This window comes from Planococcus citri, chromosome 1 (assembly GCF_950023065.1).
Source record: "Planococcus citri chromosome 1, ihPlaCitr1.1, whole genome shotgun sequence".
Classification (NCBI taxonomy): domain Eukaryota; kingdom Metazoa; phylum Arthropoda; class Insecta; order Hemiptera; family Pseudococcidae; genus Planococcus; species Planococcus citri.
In genome coordinates, this window is record NC_088677.1 from 16048410 (window position 1) to 16064924 (window position 16515).

The 16515-nt window shown below is 33.4% G+C and overlaps 1 protein-coding gene across 3 annotated transcripts in view; it reads left to right on the forward strand.

Annotated features, from left to right (window-relative positions):
• The window catches only part of Gpat4 (Glycerol-3-phosphate acyltransferase 4), a 50516-nt gene that overhangs the window by 16240 nt on the left and 17761 nt on the right, over positions 1-16515 (forward strand). For all 3 annotated transcript variants that reach the window (XM_065368417.1, XM_065368420.1, XM_065368429.1), the window contains exon 3: positions 4641-4796. In XM_065368417.1, coding sequence (XP_065224489.1) covers positions 4641-4796 — 156 coding nt within the window. The remainder of the gene's footprint in view (positions 1-4640; positions 4797-16515) is intronic.

Sequence of the window (16515 nt, forward strand, 5' to 3'; positions counted from 1 at the left end):
CTACTGACTGAGACATTGTGCGCGGCCGAGCAATCTAGTTTCTAAATTATACCGCCGCGCAACGTTAATGATGAACGAACCGGCGGCCCCGGTCTTTGAGCAATAATCCAGGAAATTCAACCAGGTAGAAATTATTACAAATGTGTGTGATGAAATTTGCTATTTTTCTTTTGCAATTTCTCGCGGCTAGATGTAAATCGTCTTCTGTTGGTCGTTCGTTGGTTTGATAATAATATTTTGTGGTGTTCATCTTCGTTGATTTGGATGGTATTTTGTATTCGTATATACGAAGTGAAGATATATTTTTTTGGATTGGCTCGTTGTTTGGTGTGAAATCGATCATGAAATTATCAAAAATGGGTTGGAAAATTTTAACTATACTTAGTGGACGAGGAAGAATTTTTTTATTGTATTATGGAAATGTTGAAAAGTGTAATAATGATAGAAGATCGAGTTGAATTATGTTGAGAAAATGGCGATAAATTTGGAAGAAATTTACCTGAGGCACGCGTTTCGAAGAGTAGAAAAAATTTATAAAAACTGAAAAGTTTTAATTCGAAAAAAAAATTAATCTGAAAGTGGTTTTTTGTTGAGAATATTTTAAACATACTTGGAAAAAATTTAGATGGTTGAAATTCTAATTGTTGATGAAAATGACCTCGAAGCTTCCTTCCTTCGTTTTTCCTTCTGTAGTGGATTAGGTACATGCTGCGAAGAGGCCTGTGAAGTAAACTTTATTTGATGACTGGCATTACTTACGTACAAAATTGAATATTTAATAGAATAATAGCGTGGCTAGAAGAGAGACAGTGATATTTTTTTCATTTTGGTTCATTTTTGCTCGAGTTTGGAATCAGGTCGAGAGAACCTATACAAAGGGACGAGAAAGGAATTGCATTTTATGAGCCTTCAATGGTGAAGAAAAATGGAAAGGAGGTTCAAAATCACTGATTGAGATTTTAAAAGATGAAATTTGAACAATTTTCTGTCTTTTAATATTATAACAGTGTTTTGAAAACCTGAAAAAAAAATCAATTCAAAATGTTTAAAGATTTTATCTGATTTTACAAAATGGGTGTAATGTCTCCTCTCCGATGGAGGCAAATTTTAAATCATGAGTAGGTATGCATTTTGCTAGAATTAATTAATAACTCGGGGCTCGGAATTCCAAATAAAAAGAAAAAGCTGACAAAACATTATCAAATAATTTTTGAAAGTTTGATATAATTATGGTAATTTTTTAACCTCTCCCCTTGCCCATTTCTTAAAATTCGAACTTGATGTAGGTAGCTAGGTACCTATCTAAAAGTCCAAATACCTGCTTCAACTTGAAAAGATATTTCAAAAATTGATGTTTTTTTTCAGTTTTTGAAAATCTGACATAACCAATAAGTATCAAGAATTCTTTACAATTTTTCCAAATTTTTAAATGTCAGACGAAACATGGGAAATTTTTAAAAAATCATCCAAGTTTTTGAAAGTGTGAACTTTTTTAAGTTTTTAAAAATCCAACATAATACCCGAAAGTCAGAAATTGGTCATTTTTTTCAAAGTTTCTAAAAGTTTGACTATGATATCTGGAATTCATCGTGATTTTTTTTTTCAAATTTCCAAAAGTCAGGCGTAAGTAATGTCATATAATGTGAAAATTTCAACTTTTTTTTTTCAAGTTTTCATAAGTCAAAATCTGGCACACGCAAAAAAATGGACGTGAGGTCTCTTCGAGGAAAGCATTAAATCATTGATATGTTTGTCGCTCAAGTTAACCCTAAATTTCAAAAAAGTCTGACAAAATATCAGAAAGTCTTTTTTAAAAATTTAATTGGCCGATTTGAGTATTTAATTTACTGACCCCCCCTTCCCCTTCTCCTCCAGTCTGACATAAAATGTCAAAAGATCTACAAGATCAGAGTGTCTACTGGCAAGAAAAAGGCAAGAAAGTTAGAAAAAGGCGAGAAATTCGCTTGGGTGGCAAGAAAGTTAGAAAATAGTATAGAAATTCCTTCGAAAAGCAAGAAAATTTCCAAGAATTCACATCAAAAATCCCTGAAAAATTGAAGTTATCCCAGCAAAATTTCAAGTTTTTATTTTGTTAAAATTGATGTTGTTCTACTTTTCGAATTGAAAATTTTCCAAAAATTTTGCCCTCGCTGCGCTCGGGCCATTCAAGATAATCTTTTCAACAATTTTAAGAATTCAAAAATTAAATAGGGAATTTTTGATTTCCAGGTAATACCCAAACCATTTGAAAAGTGCAAATTTTTCATTCTCTGAACAGAACGACTAACCTTTCAAAATTGTTGATATTATTGTGCTCCGATGAAAATGCAAAATAAAGCATTCAAAATGGCCGTTTTTTCGTTTTTCACAACAATTTTTTCAACAAATTTTCGCTCTCGCTTCGCTCGAGCAGTAATTTTAACTTCATTTCCATAAAATGATCATTCATTGTGTAGGGTTTTCTAAAAACAACCTAAAATGTTGATTTTTCGTGTCTAAAATTCTGATTTTGCTCTCTCCTCAATCACAAATAAAAATATACCTAAGCTCTTTCGTGGTTTGATCCTGTAATTGTATTTGTCACTGGTATTCAGCACGTTAAAATTTTGATTTTTGTCGGAAAAATAAGTTTTTTGTTGGAAAAATGACATTATACTCCCCCTCCCCCAAATAACACGACTTCGATCCGCATTCGAGTTTACTTTTCATTTTGTTACTGTTATCATCATAGAATTGAATTCACTTCAGTAAACTTGCCTCAACGTTTGTTTTTATTACGTTTTTTTATTACTATTTTTTCATTTGAGAAATTAATTCACTTCTCTGCTTTGAAGAATAAATTTTTGAGAAATTTTGTTGGGGGGGGGGTTAGAGGGGTTAGCGAAGATTATCTATGCGTAAATATGAAGAGTGGTAAGAAATTTCATTTTTGGAAGCAAGAAAAAAGCAAGAAAAAGGCGAGAAATTCGCTTTTTTGATTTTAGTAGACACTCTGTATTCCACCTAAAAAGGACAAAACTGAAAATTTTTTCAGAATTGTATACTGGCCGAGATTATGGTTGGGTATAAGTATTTGAATTATAAGTTTTTAAATCGATTTTTTTAGGTTTTTGAAAGTGGCAACACTGATTTTGACATCATTCGTCAATGTCAATTACCCTCTCAAAGTACATAGTACATACTACAATTTGAAGGGAAAAAAAGTTCAAAATTCAATTCCACGTACAACTGGAGCAATTTGCGAATGAAATTTTCCATTTTCGGCCATTTTGAAGAACTTTGAAGCCCCACAGCTCCCCCCAAAAAATTGAATAAATGTACGATTTGCGTCATTCTTCATCGTTTGATGACCTCTACACAGGATCTGATTTTGAAAAAAATCGAAACCCCCTCGTGCAATAATCCGCCGCGCCGATTTGGCGTGGAATGCCCCTGAGATGATTTATTAAGGCCTTTTTGGAGCCTTCGGCAACTTTCTGAAAATTACAGTTATCGAAAAAACGCCCTAAAAATCTATCCAATTCAACTTTATGGTGACGTTGACGTATTAAACATCTGATAGTGTAAAAATCGCTCTGTAGGTGATATTTTTATGCATAGGTAGTAAGTGGGTAATTTGTACATTGAGCGCAGAAACTGAATTGGTCGTTCGACGAGTATTTTTCATTCACCGGTTTGGTAACGTAATTAAAAACACGATTGTGTGGTATGAGTATTTGCGTATGAATCATGATTATTGTAAATTTTCGTAAACCTAGTACCCAACTAGTATCTATCTATACCAGGTATATCTATTTGTACTATGTAATTCACAGGTGATTTGGTTCTATGGGTTGAATTATAAGTTATGATTATGACTAATCATGAATAGTTCGAATGAATTGATATGTTTGGGGGATGCGATGTTGAAAACGTATTTTTACCTTATCTGGATCATTTTTTTTTAAAGCAAAAAATCGACACTCTTCTCCCTTCTTGGACATTAATGTAAAAAGTACATTTTTTTCTTCTAAATTTGAACGTGACTGTAAAATTTTCGCGAGGTTATATTCGACTGTATCGGGTTTATATTGTACCTCCGCTGCCGGTTTAACAACATTATCCTTGATCATACGTACATACAATTGGTTTCCACGTATAACAGCTTAATTGTCGTGTACTCGTTAGAATGAGAAATGAATGAGAAGAAGAAATTGACAAATTAAAACGGCTACGTTCGTAATAACTTATTTACGAATTGAGAGAGAGGAGAGCTGCTGACCTTTGGAATGATACCTGATAAAAGTAGGTACCTGAAGTCAGCCTATAAGTGACACGATGTACACAATTAAGTACCTACATATTGCAATGCTCATCTATTGTCGTAGGTATTTCTGTAAAAAAAAAAAAAAAAAAAAAAAAAAGAGCTAAAGTAACGTCTATGACGTGATTAAACGATTAAAATAACCTACGTGTTTTCTACATACAAGGTGTCCTTTTAAAAAAAAAACTTCAGATTTGCTTATGCATGCACTCGAGTTGAAAATTTGAAAAACTTTGCGAGGACACCTTGTATACAATATACGCCTAGTTGTTATTATTTACGTATGTGTACTGGTATGCTTCCTGTCTTGATTAGTTTTTCGTTTTGATTTTTACAGAATGAAGAAACAGTCCCGGAAGAGAACGGCGAAATTGATGAGAATAAAAGTAGACGCGAATTCGAGTTGAAAGATGTATTGGACTATATTAAAACAGGTGTCGAAGCCATTATCGAAGATCAAGTCACCTCGCGTTTCGAAGCTGAAGAATTAAAGGTAAGCGACAACGTTTTATATGTATAAGAAAGAAGTTCTTCATCGTGACAATTTGGTTCCTCGAGGTCTGCCAAAGTCATTTATTGCTGGCTCGTGCGGTGCATGCGCTCTCGAGTGTATTCACAGTTGAATTGAATGACGAATGATGATGATGATGGTGATGATGATGCGTTAATCGAATAGTGAATTTTCAAATTCGTCATTTTTTAAAAACAAATACATCTTAAAAGTATGAAGTATGTACATTACATACTCGAAGATGTAATAATGCTCATGTTAATAGTCGACCCGGCGATAACCGACGACGCGACGCGACGTTTCATTGTCGATATGAATCGATATCGATATAAAAGCGAGCTCTCGTTTACCTTCACCTATATGTATAGTCTAAATCGCGGAGTTTTTATGTCTTATTGACTGTTTAATGTGTACCTGTGCAATGTACAGAAACAAGAGGAATACCTACGTACGTACGCATCCTTGTCGATGACGTAGTTCGCGAATATTTCTGTACCCGTGTCCGCATTTAGTACATATTTGTACAGTATGTTTGATAAATATTGACCGGTGAATTTCAATTCAATATTTTTAACACATTGGAACCGGTTTTAATTTCGTACGATGAGTCATTCGAAAGGGGCAGAGAGTTTTTGGCTTGGGTGTTGGGTGTTTTGGAAATCGCTGGAGTGTTTTATAAATATGATTCAACGCCCTCGTGATGAAATTTTCAGTGTGTCTAAATGGTCATAAAAGTCGTGAAAGATGTCATGAATTTTGCTCGAATGCTCGAAACACACTTGAAAATTTTTTAAAGAGCCCATAAAATGAAAAAAATAAAATGATAAAATTGTTCCAAAGATCAGAAAAATGAAAAAACTGAAATAATACTTGCCAACAAATTAGAAAAAAATCCTCGCTTTCCAAGTTATTTAATATTTTTTTATTCTTTGGGGGAGGGGGGAGGGGTATTTTCATGCCTTCATGCGGTAAAAACGTAAAAAATAGGTCGTGAAAAATTCATGATTTTTTTGTCTGGGAGTCTTGTTGGGCACCCTGTTTTACAGCAACATTTTTGGTCATTTAATTAAAGTTTTTTTTCTCAGCTTTTTTACAAAAATTTACCCAATAACATTGATTTTTCAACAAGTGATGGTGATTTTCTACTGCGTGATAATTTTTACGATAAGCAGTTTATAATACTTTGACGAAATTCTATTCAATTTAATGTTTTAGGTGAAGTTTTTGATAAACTTTTGGTGATTTTTGGCAACATTCTTGATCATTTTAGCAAAATTTTGTTCAAAGGGTATTTCCGAATAAAATAGGTAAAAATTGTCCCTGTCCTTGGATTTTTGAAATTTTTATTAAACATTGTTGGACATCTCTAAAAAAAATTGTAGACTTGAAAATCCTCACCACCCGGGCAACCTCCTCCCCCTATCCATAACGGCGAAAAACAAATTTTTCAAGAGGGGAAATTACTCTTCAACGAGTTTTGAATAAAAAAATTTGATTTTACCCAAAATATGTTTGTACAGGAAGCACGAATCTATCCATATAAATTTTTTCGAAATTTTTTGCTCCCCTGGGGGAGAGATATTGACAATAGAAAACTTGAAACCGTCGCTTCAAGCTCACGAAATTATTCTCCTTCTAAAAATACGTTCAAGTGAGTACTATTTTTGGAAGTTTGAAAAAAAATGTTTTCTCTTCGGGTAGATCGTCTTGAAAAACTCTTTGAAATATGTGTGTTTTGCCTCATAATAAGCCACCCCCTCCCCCCCCCAAAAAAAAAAAATTAAATACAATAAAATACTCGTGATGAAGTTTTGAAATTTTGTACGTGAACCTTAAAAAAAAAAAAAACTGAAAAATGCAACGATTTTTCGAAAAGCTCATTTTGGGCCCATGGGCAGGGGCACCTACCCCCCCCCCCCAATTTTGGGTCTGAAAAAGATTGACAATATGGGTGTTGTTTTCATATGAATCGAACCTCCTGAACACGAATGTGAAGTTGGATTTACGGTTGGGTCCTTCTAAGGGCTTCATTCAGGGGCAGATTGACCTAAAATTGAGGTTTTTTTTTCGAAAAATGTTTTATTATTATACCACCAGCGTTATCTAAGCTCTCTAAACTTCCTTGAGCAGGGTTGATCCATGATCAGAAATACAGTTGATGGAAAACAGGCTATTTTGATTCTGTGATTTTTCGTAACTTGTGAAATTTCATTAAGTAATTTATCAATGACTCGATTTTTGGTAAAACTGTGAAAATTTACTGACCCAAGTTTTGGAGAATAAAAATCGAAGTGCTTGGGTCAGAACTTTTTCACACACCCTGTATTGATTTACCAGCATTAGTTTCCTTATGAATTCGCGACAACGTATCGTAGCCTTGGCATATGCAATTCTTTCGCGAGTATTCGGCCGGAAGAAGAATACTTGTGTACTGTGTCGCAGCCATATTGAAACTTGAATAAGCTTAAGCAGAAGACAAGACGTATTCAATTTACTGTTTTAGGTTAGGGTCAAAAAAGTACTCGTCAGTCTTTCGAATATCTATATCTATATTCCGAGTAGAGTGGAAAGATTTTTGCCAAATTATTTATCTTTAAAATTATTATCAGTTTTATTTATCGTCACGAGACTATATATGAAAGGTTAGGTATTATCGCAAAAATAAAATATTAGATAAATAATTATTGTCCCATATACTTCCTCGAATTACGATTTACACAGACACAGACATTAGTAATTTATTATCGCAGAATATTGTACATAGATTACATTCTTTTGTGCTCGTGAAATGTATGTATGCACTATGTATGATGTACTTAACCTGCTATTTCATCGTGTGGACTTCCCCACCCTTCCCAATTTCGATTCTTGAAATAATTGAGCGTTTTTGGATCAATATCTGAGATTTTTACCTCGTTGAAATCGTGAAAACGTGATTTTAACGTGTTTTTTTTTTCGAAGAGTAAAATCTCAGAATTTGTCCCAAAAAAGGTCAATTATGAAAGTTACAGGAAAAATCAAATGAAAAATTATCGAGTACTCGCTAGTCTGTTTCAAAAATGTACATTCTTCAATTTATTTGAAGAAATATGCCTAAACGTCTTTTTTAGGGGTGCCCAAAGTGGGGAGCTCTAAAAAAAGGGTTCAAAATTACGAATATAGAGATCCAGATAATTGAATATATACCTCAAAACGTTATGTTTGGCGCGAATCGCAGGTTTCTTGTTTTCCAGGGGTTCCCAAAATATCGAAAAATTGGAAAATTGGATTTTCGAGTACCAGCGCCAAATTTTATCGAGCTCAAAATTTTGGTAGGATGGAGGAGGTCTTTCAGATAATACATAATAAACTGTAAAAAGGTAGATTCAAAATGGTGATTCCAAAATTTTCCAAAAATTAACCCCCCCCCCCCCATTTTCTGCCCTCGAGGGTCGAAAATAGGAAAATCACCTCAAATTACGTTTATCGGATTCTAAGAGATACATATTTTACGGTAAAAAAGTTTTTGAAAATATTACTCAGGGGTTCCTAAAATTTTAGTATTTTTTTATTCGCAACTTTGGAAACCCCTGGAGCCCAAAAAATTGTCATTTTGGGTCAACTTGTAACAGTGCGATCTGTCATGATATAGATACGTGATTATAATCATAATTAATGTCAAGAGGGGTAGATGGAAATTATTCCTAAGGGGGTGAATAATTTTGCTCGTTCGGATAGCTCACATACCTATCTAAATCACTCTAGATGACACAGTTCATCTCACAATTGGATTCCTTCACTCAATCACTCACACTGATAAAGGAAAATAATCGAATTATTATACATGTTTTATTGCAATTAATAAATAATACAACAGCATAGTTACAATAATTCGGAGGACTTAAGCCAGTTACGCCTGAGCAAGGTGGCTCACCGGTCATAGAAGACTTTTTTAAGGTACTTCTTATACCACATAAGTGGTAGAGGACTAAAAGGCAAACTCAATAAATTGAGTTCCCTATACATTTCGTGGAAGAACGTAAAGAGATTCAATGGTTCTCGGGGCCATTGAAAGACGTAAAATTGACTGTAACTACGGTTAGGTAATTACACTCAATTTTAGGAGGATTAACGGGATCGATTGAATAATAATCTCAAACAACTGTACACATTTACTGCCTCTCCTGCGGTCCCCCAATAAATAAGACCTTTAGCGACAGCACTAGTTTTTAAGCACACTTTTGTAGGATTGACTTACCTCAATGTCCGGACTCACTGGGTAGTTTCGAGTTAAAATATAAAAGATACCTCCTCATCATCGCGATCAAACGAGCTTACATGATGAGGAGTGAATAAAATAAGAAATAAATTGAATTTACCATCAAAGATGGTTCGATAAATATTTAAAGAGAGGGAGGTATCAAACCCCAAGAATCACTCCAAGACATTGCCACACAGCTGGCCACACCGCGAACAAGTGAAGATCGAGCTCAGACGATCCTTGGATCTAACCTCAGATCGTCTGATCATACTTAACACGTTACTCTCTAGAGGGAGCACCCTCTCGAGGTGTATACCATAATCCTCACATATGTGACGAGTACGATATAGACCTCCTCAAGGACGTATTCTATTAATACCCCCTGAGGCGGTCAGGCCATAACTGCTCCTTACAAACTAACCACGAATTCGTATTTGGGACACTTATTACAAAATTTTGAGTGGTCGACTCGATAACTTTACTGTCTGGGGCCAAAAAAATGCCCTTATCGGGACTCTTCTTTTAAATTCAGTACGTCTTGAAGATTAATGTTTCGAAGGTTTTCGTAAAAATGTCCATTCTTTTTGCAATAATTTCGGCGTATTTCTTTAGGCTCCTTCCCTCTACATTCCGGTCACAATTCCGTCATTGACGATTTTATTCAAAAAAAATTACCGATCATTTAATATAGGTAAGTATGTATGTATGTACTTGTTTAATCGAGTCAAGACCTTGTATTAATAATGATTATGTAGAATAAGTACCAGGTGCCTCTCTGATTTTGTACATATCATACGTGAAATCCTACGTCACATAAGTACACGTAGATAGGAGAGGTACTCGAACGATGACACTAGAAAAAATAAAAGAAAACAAAAAAGAACTGACGTAAGATAGGAACTCGGAATATAATTTCGCATTATCATTTTGATGATTTTTTTTTCACGTTAATGAGTTAACTATGTACTACCTACTTCAGACATGGTCGCTCAAAACGTCAAGTTTATGTACCTCTACCTATACTCGACCGCCATCGCCATCATTTTCATAATATTATTCATATCGATGTATATATATAGCAAGTGCATGATAATGAGAGAAAACGATTGTCGAATGCGACAACGAGTTTATGTGTTTTCCAAATCCTTCGTATTTCGTAGCAAAAAACCATTCCATACTTTTTCTAGACCCACCTGTACTTGCCTGGACATTGTTTTACGTAAAATGGTGATGTGTTTTGTACTTCCACGATGACTCAACGTTTCTGTGAGAATATTTTTATCTATTTTAAAGTTTTCGTAGGTATAGGTATTGGGGAACGAATTAACGATAAAGTCAAAACCAGAAACGTAAATAGAATATAAGATAATTTGTTGTAAACTTAGCTACCGATCGATCAGCGAGGGTTATTGCACACGAATAGTGGAATTTTTTGGTGAGCTTTTTGTGTCTTATCTGGTGTACGAAAAGTCAGAAAATTCGTCATTCGACCTTTATATTTTAAGGTGAATAACGAATACTGATAGGTATAGAGAAGATGGAAATAAACCGGTCTTATAGGATCAAGTCGAGTAGGACGATAAGTTCGAATATTGTTTCTAATTACCTATACTCGTACGTGTACAGTACGGCAGCAGCCTGCTAAAAATAATCACAAATTAACCGAGTAAATTACCAGTACAATACGTACTAAGTTACACCTTAGCACTACGTATGCTATAGTATGTTCCATATATTGGATAAGAGTATAAAGTGCCTATTTCATTACCTAATGTACTATGAACGGCGAACACGCCTGTTGTCATCATACGAGTATTTCCGTGCATGATTATGATTCATTATGGGGTATATTGACCACTTCTACGTCATGTTCAGAAAGTATTGACTAAAGAAATGTACGAATTGAGATGTTGATATCTACAGTACGCTGAATTCCACGTTTTGATGAATTTTCGAAAATTTAAAATGATGGGTCATTTTCTATAGGAAAAATGACAGTTCAATAAAATTGAGGTAGAAAGTTGAAATTTGGTCAATACCTTATTTTTGACCTTCGAAATCGACTGAAGGTGGTTTCGAGCAGTTCTGATACAGAATTTTCATAATTTTTTTTCACCAAATTTCTCCGCTTTTTACCCCCAGCCCCCCTCCTGCCTCCAGGATTTTTCCAGCTAATTAGCCAGATGTGGTTCGATAAATTTCGGAAGGGGAACCTGAAGATAAAAATGTTGAATATTCTAAAATTTTTCAGAAACGATGCTTTCATACTTGAAAATTTTTTACTTGTTCCATGTATTGTAAGGTTGATACTGAAATCCCAAATCAGAAATTCGCACTTTTTTGCTAGTTTTTTTTAATTATAAGATTTTGGCTTTTGAAAATGAAATTATTTCGTCCAAGAGAAGTTAGAGCCTAAAATTGTTGGAAAATTTTTTATTTTGCCCGAGTGAGAGCTTTAGAAAATTTATCATATTTTGTAAGGTACAAAATTTATTTTCAATGTAAGAAGTTTGAACGCCAAAATTTCGTGCTTTGTGATATTTTTGAAAACAATTTCGCATTTTTTTTTGAACCATTACCAACCCTGCGTTGATTTGGTTATGTTTCTTGAAGTTCTGAAGTTGATTTTTCATGCTTGAAAATCTTTGAAAAAATGTGCAGCAGAATTCGAATCTGCCTCAGGGAAGCGAGGACGAAAGCTTTAAAAAATTAATTAATTTTCAAAAGTGAAACAGCACGAGAGCTGTGAAAATTGATAATTCGAAACGTAAAAACATCATTTTTGAATTTTTGATGATGCAAAATGGCTTTATCATTTTTAGTTTTCGGGAAATTATAATATTTAAAAATAAATATGAATAAGGCTGGGGCGAGGCAAGAGCAAAAGCACTTGAAAATTAAATATTCTTTATTTTCTAGGAATTTAGGAAATAATTTCTCAGGGTGTCTAACGGTCATAAAAGTCATGAATTTTGCTCGAAACAAGCATGGAAATTTTTTAAAAAGCTCATAAAATTAAAAAAATTGAAAATTTGTTCAAAAAATTAGAAAAATGAAAAAACTGAAATATTAGGTGCCTAATTTTTGATCCTATAAAAAATGGCAACCCTGCTCGACAAATTAATAAGCTACTATACCTACATATTTGCTGAGTAAAAAATGTGAAAAATAAGCCATGAAAAAGGTCATGGATTTTTTGACACCCTGTTTCTATGTATATTTTCAAGAAGAACTCGTTTTGGAAAAAATTATAAATTGTTTCCGAATTTTTGGCAATAAATACTTAATATGGCATTTTTTTGACTGCCTTTTTGCGATATGGATAAACATTTCGTGATAAAATCGAGAATAATTTGTGTCAATACTTTTTTGATCATTTTTGAAAAATTGCAAACTTGAAATTCGATTGGTTTTTATAAAAAAAAAGTTATAATTATCATTCCGAAAATCGATTCATTCAATTGCGAACTCGATGTAAAAAGGACTCAAAAAAAAGTTCAGACCCAAATTTTTGATTTTCTGCTAAAATCTTGACCCATTTTGATAAGAAGCATGGATCTTTCTCAGAAAAGCCAAAAATTGCAACTTCGTTTTATGCTCGAAATTCTTCAAAATCGCTCAAAAATGATTTCATTGCCATATTCAAATCACTCGCCAAATTTTAATCCAAGATTCGAGAAGTTCTGTGAAATTTTTTTCATTATAGAGTTGATAGCATTTTTTTCAAACAAACCAAAAATCATGACTAAATTTTGGGCTCGAAATTTTTGAAAATCGCTCAAAAAATATTTTCGTCTCAGTACATATTTGCATTTTTCACAAATTTTTAGCCCATTTTGAAAGGCTGCTTGACAATTTTTTCAAAAAATTCCGAAAATCGTTGTCCAATTTTTGTTGAAGTATTTTACGTAATTTCTCGCAAAATTTTAGCTCATTTTAAAGGTCGCATTACACTTTTCAAATATTCCAAAATCAGGATTCAATTTTTGAGTCAGATGTTTTTGAAAAATAATGCTAAAAAAGCATTGAATAATAATTTTACAACACTTCATTTTTGGATTAAAACCCTAAAATCCATGGTTTTTGGTTATTCTTTTATTTTCCAACTTTTTCTAACTCGCCCAACTTTCACCGAAAATTCTCAACTTTGTGCCAAAATTATTCTGTCTGGGAGGGATGAGACATCCACCTACCACCTTCCTTCCCATTCTGCACGCTTCTTTTCTAGCGAACTCGACTCGAGGATTTTCCAATTTTGGAAAAACTGTCGCCATGTGAAAGGCCAAAATAAAATTCAGCTTCTGTGAATTCGAACATCTTTCGATGGATCTATAGGGTCAAATTTTCAAAATCTGTTTTTATTAGCTCAAATTCAATATTTTTTTTTTACTTAAACCTACAGAAACATATTTTGAGTAATTTTGATGAATGAACAGTATTTTACTGTACTTACCTAATTTTGCGATAAATTACTCAACTTTCTTAAATTTTTTTTACTCAGTCAATTTTTGGAATTGTTCAATTTCGCACGACTGCTCTCATTTTTTTTAATTTTCTGTTTCCTCATTCGCTTGAAAGTTCATCACCAAAAATTCGAACAGAATGAAAAATATTCCAAGATTTTATCAGTTTGTTCGATTAAATGTTACTCATCATGATGCGAAATATTAATACGTATTGTAAGTGCATACAAGAAGCTTAATTGAATCATATGTATGACTGAGATAACGTTCGATTAAGAAATGATATAGAATTAACTGATACAAAATGTTACATACTTACTTATATCAATCTGTTTCAAGAAAAAAAAAAAAATATTCGTAATGATAAGATGCGTATGGGAGTGGGAAAAAAATCATCTGACGTATTTAATAAGTCAACACGCGATAGAGAAAGAAAATTCAATCTCGTCGTATATTTTATTTAAAGTCGTCATGTTTTGATTCGAAAGGTAAAAATAACAGGTACAAATATACGAATAAATTTTTAAAATTTATTGTTTTGTCAGACCAAGAGTACTACTCGCTACTAACGCATATGGTCGATAAATAACGTCATTAAAACTTCAAAGATCAATGTGTAATCGAACGTATTGCGATTTTATATCATTGTGTCGAAATTTTTTTTCGGAAGTATCGTTAAATAATTTAATAGCTTCGAAATTTGAACGACGTCCAAAAATATCGACATCGATATCGTCATCGTACTTATATCGTGTGGGCTACTCGTATTTGTTACACTTGGAACTATTTCGTGGCAATTTTCTCCTCAATTTAGAAGTTAGCGAGTCGCGTTAAATTGACAAATTTCACGCCCAAAAAAACCACGTAAGTATAGTTTTTGTAGCAAATTGTGAGATAGATACCAAATTAGAAAACGATTCTGTTACAAATGCCAACGAATTTTTTCGAAACGATTGATTTTTTTTTGGTCAAAGATTCGCGTGTAATTTTTTTTTCAACTCTTGAAAGAACACGAGGTTATTTTATCCGGTCGATTGACAATCGACGAAATAGAATAAAATTTTGTTCTCGTAGTAGGTATTCGAAATTCGACGAGAATTTGCGTCCTCGTCGCTGTCGCGATTCAAATGAATAATGAAGTTAACTATACTATAGGATACAAAGGTGTGATGCGAAAGAAAAGAAAATGGTTCCAAAAATTGATGGCAGATGGCCAGAGAGTGGGTATTATGACCATTCCAGACCATGAAATTTTAATCACGTCGAGGTACATGGCCGACCTAGGGGGTTGACGTTTCGTGACGTAAATCTCGAAGAGCTCGAATCGTTGAAATCTCGAGTATTTTTTTTTTCGCTATTCACCTAATGGGAATTATTTGGGTACCTGTGCACAGTTTTTTGTGGTGAAATTTTTATTCCAGTTGTCTGAAGGTTGCCCACTTTCGTCCCTTTCTCAATTAATTTTATTCTTGCGAAAATGTTGGAACGAATAGAAGTGGAAATTTTGTCAATACATTTATTTGGATCTTGTCGAATTCTCATTTCAAAATTTTAAAATTTTTTTCAAGTCAAATCAACTGTCAAATCAAATCAACTTTATTTTTTGCAATAGAATAGGCAGCATTGCTGCATTTACAAAGTCGACTTATGTACTAACAGTGTAGGAGATGACAAAGATATAAAAAAATGAATAATAAAATTAAGTACTGCATTATAGAGGTATAGGATTAGCACAATATTTAAGTAGACGCCTTTGATGAACATAATAGAAACTAAAATAATAAAAAATAAAAATAAAACAACAACATAATTGAATTGGTGGGTGCAGAAAGGGAACAAGTCACATTTTTGGAAAAAAATTTTTTCACGGACATAGGGGTTTCAAAGTACGGCGGATCGACTGGTGATGTCAGATTTCCGCCAAACTGCCGGGAAAGTGGTATTTGGGCGCAGAAAAAGGGCCGATCCGCATTTATGACTTTTGTAAAATTTTTTAAATTCCTTGAAAAATAACTATCATTTTTGAGAAGGCCATTTTTTGAAATTTAAGTTAATCTCTGAACTGAAAAATGATGAAAAAATTATCAACTTCGGCAAAAAGTCTTATGGCTCATGGGGTTTTTGGTCAATGTAAACGAGATAGCAGTCTAAATGGTGTACTTAGATGTAGAATCAAGCCCCATTCGTGCCCGAGCAATTTCAAAAGAAATTTTGTCGATTGGGTGCAGAAAGGGTCTAAGTCCCATTTGTTTAGGCAGCAACAGCGCCGGCGCACGTGAATATTTTTTTTCTAAACAATGCTAAAAATTGTGTCTTGGGGTCCTCTTTCAATGACCTTAAGCATGTTTATTCTGCACCCACCAATTCAATTGTAATAAATCAGAAAAAAATACAATGACATTATAAAAAAAAGTGAGATGTTTTGTACATTTATAAAAATTCTTACCACATAACATTCAAAAATTATCTATTATACATAAAAAAAGAAACAATGACGCAGTATGAATGATCATGAATACTGAAAGATAATAAATCAAAAATACAAGGAGTCGCTGAAAGTTCAGTTCCTAATGCACTCAGTTATGTAACAGCGTCCATATACTCATCTATTGAATAAAACGTTTTTTTTAGCAGCCATTTTTCAGAGTTTTAGAAAATAATTTTGTGCAATTGATAATTTTGATTTCAGTTGGGATTTTGTTATAAATTTTGGCAGCCATGAAGTCTATACTAGCTTGGTAAAATTTAGTCCTGAATTGTGTGCTATGTAGTTGTTGGCTATTTCTAGTATAATGACTATGTTGAGGGGTATGTAATTTTACTATGCCCTTCTTCACAATTTGGGCTATCAGATATATGTATAAGCAGGGTAAGGTTAAAATTTCATTTGAAAGAAAGACATTCTTGCATGATTCTGTGACTTGTATTTGATAGATGATTCTTATTGCTCGTTTTTGTATTACAAAAATTCTCTGCATAAGACTGATATTTCCGCCCC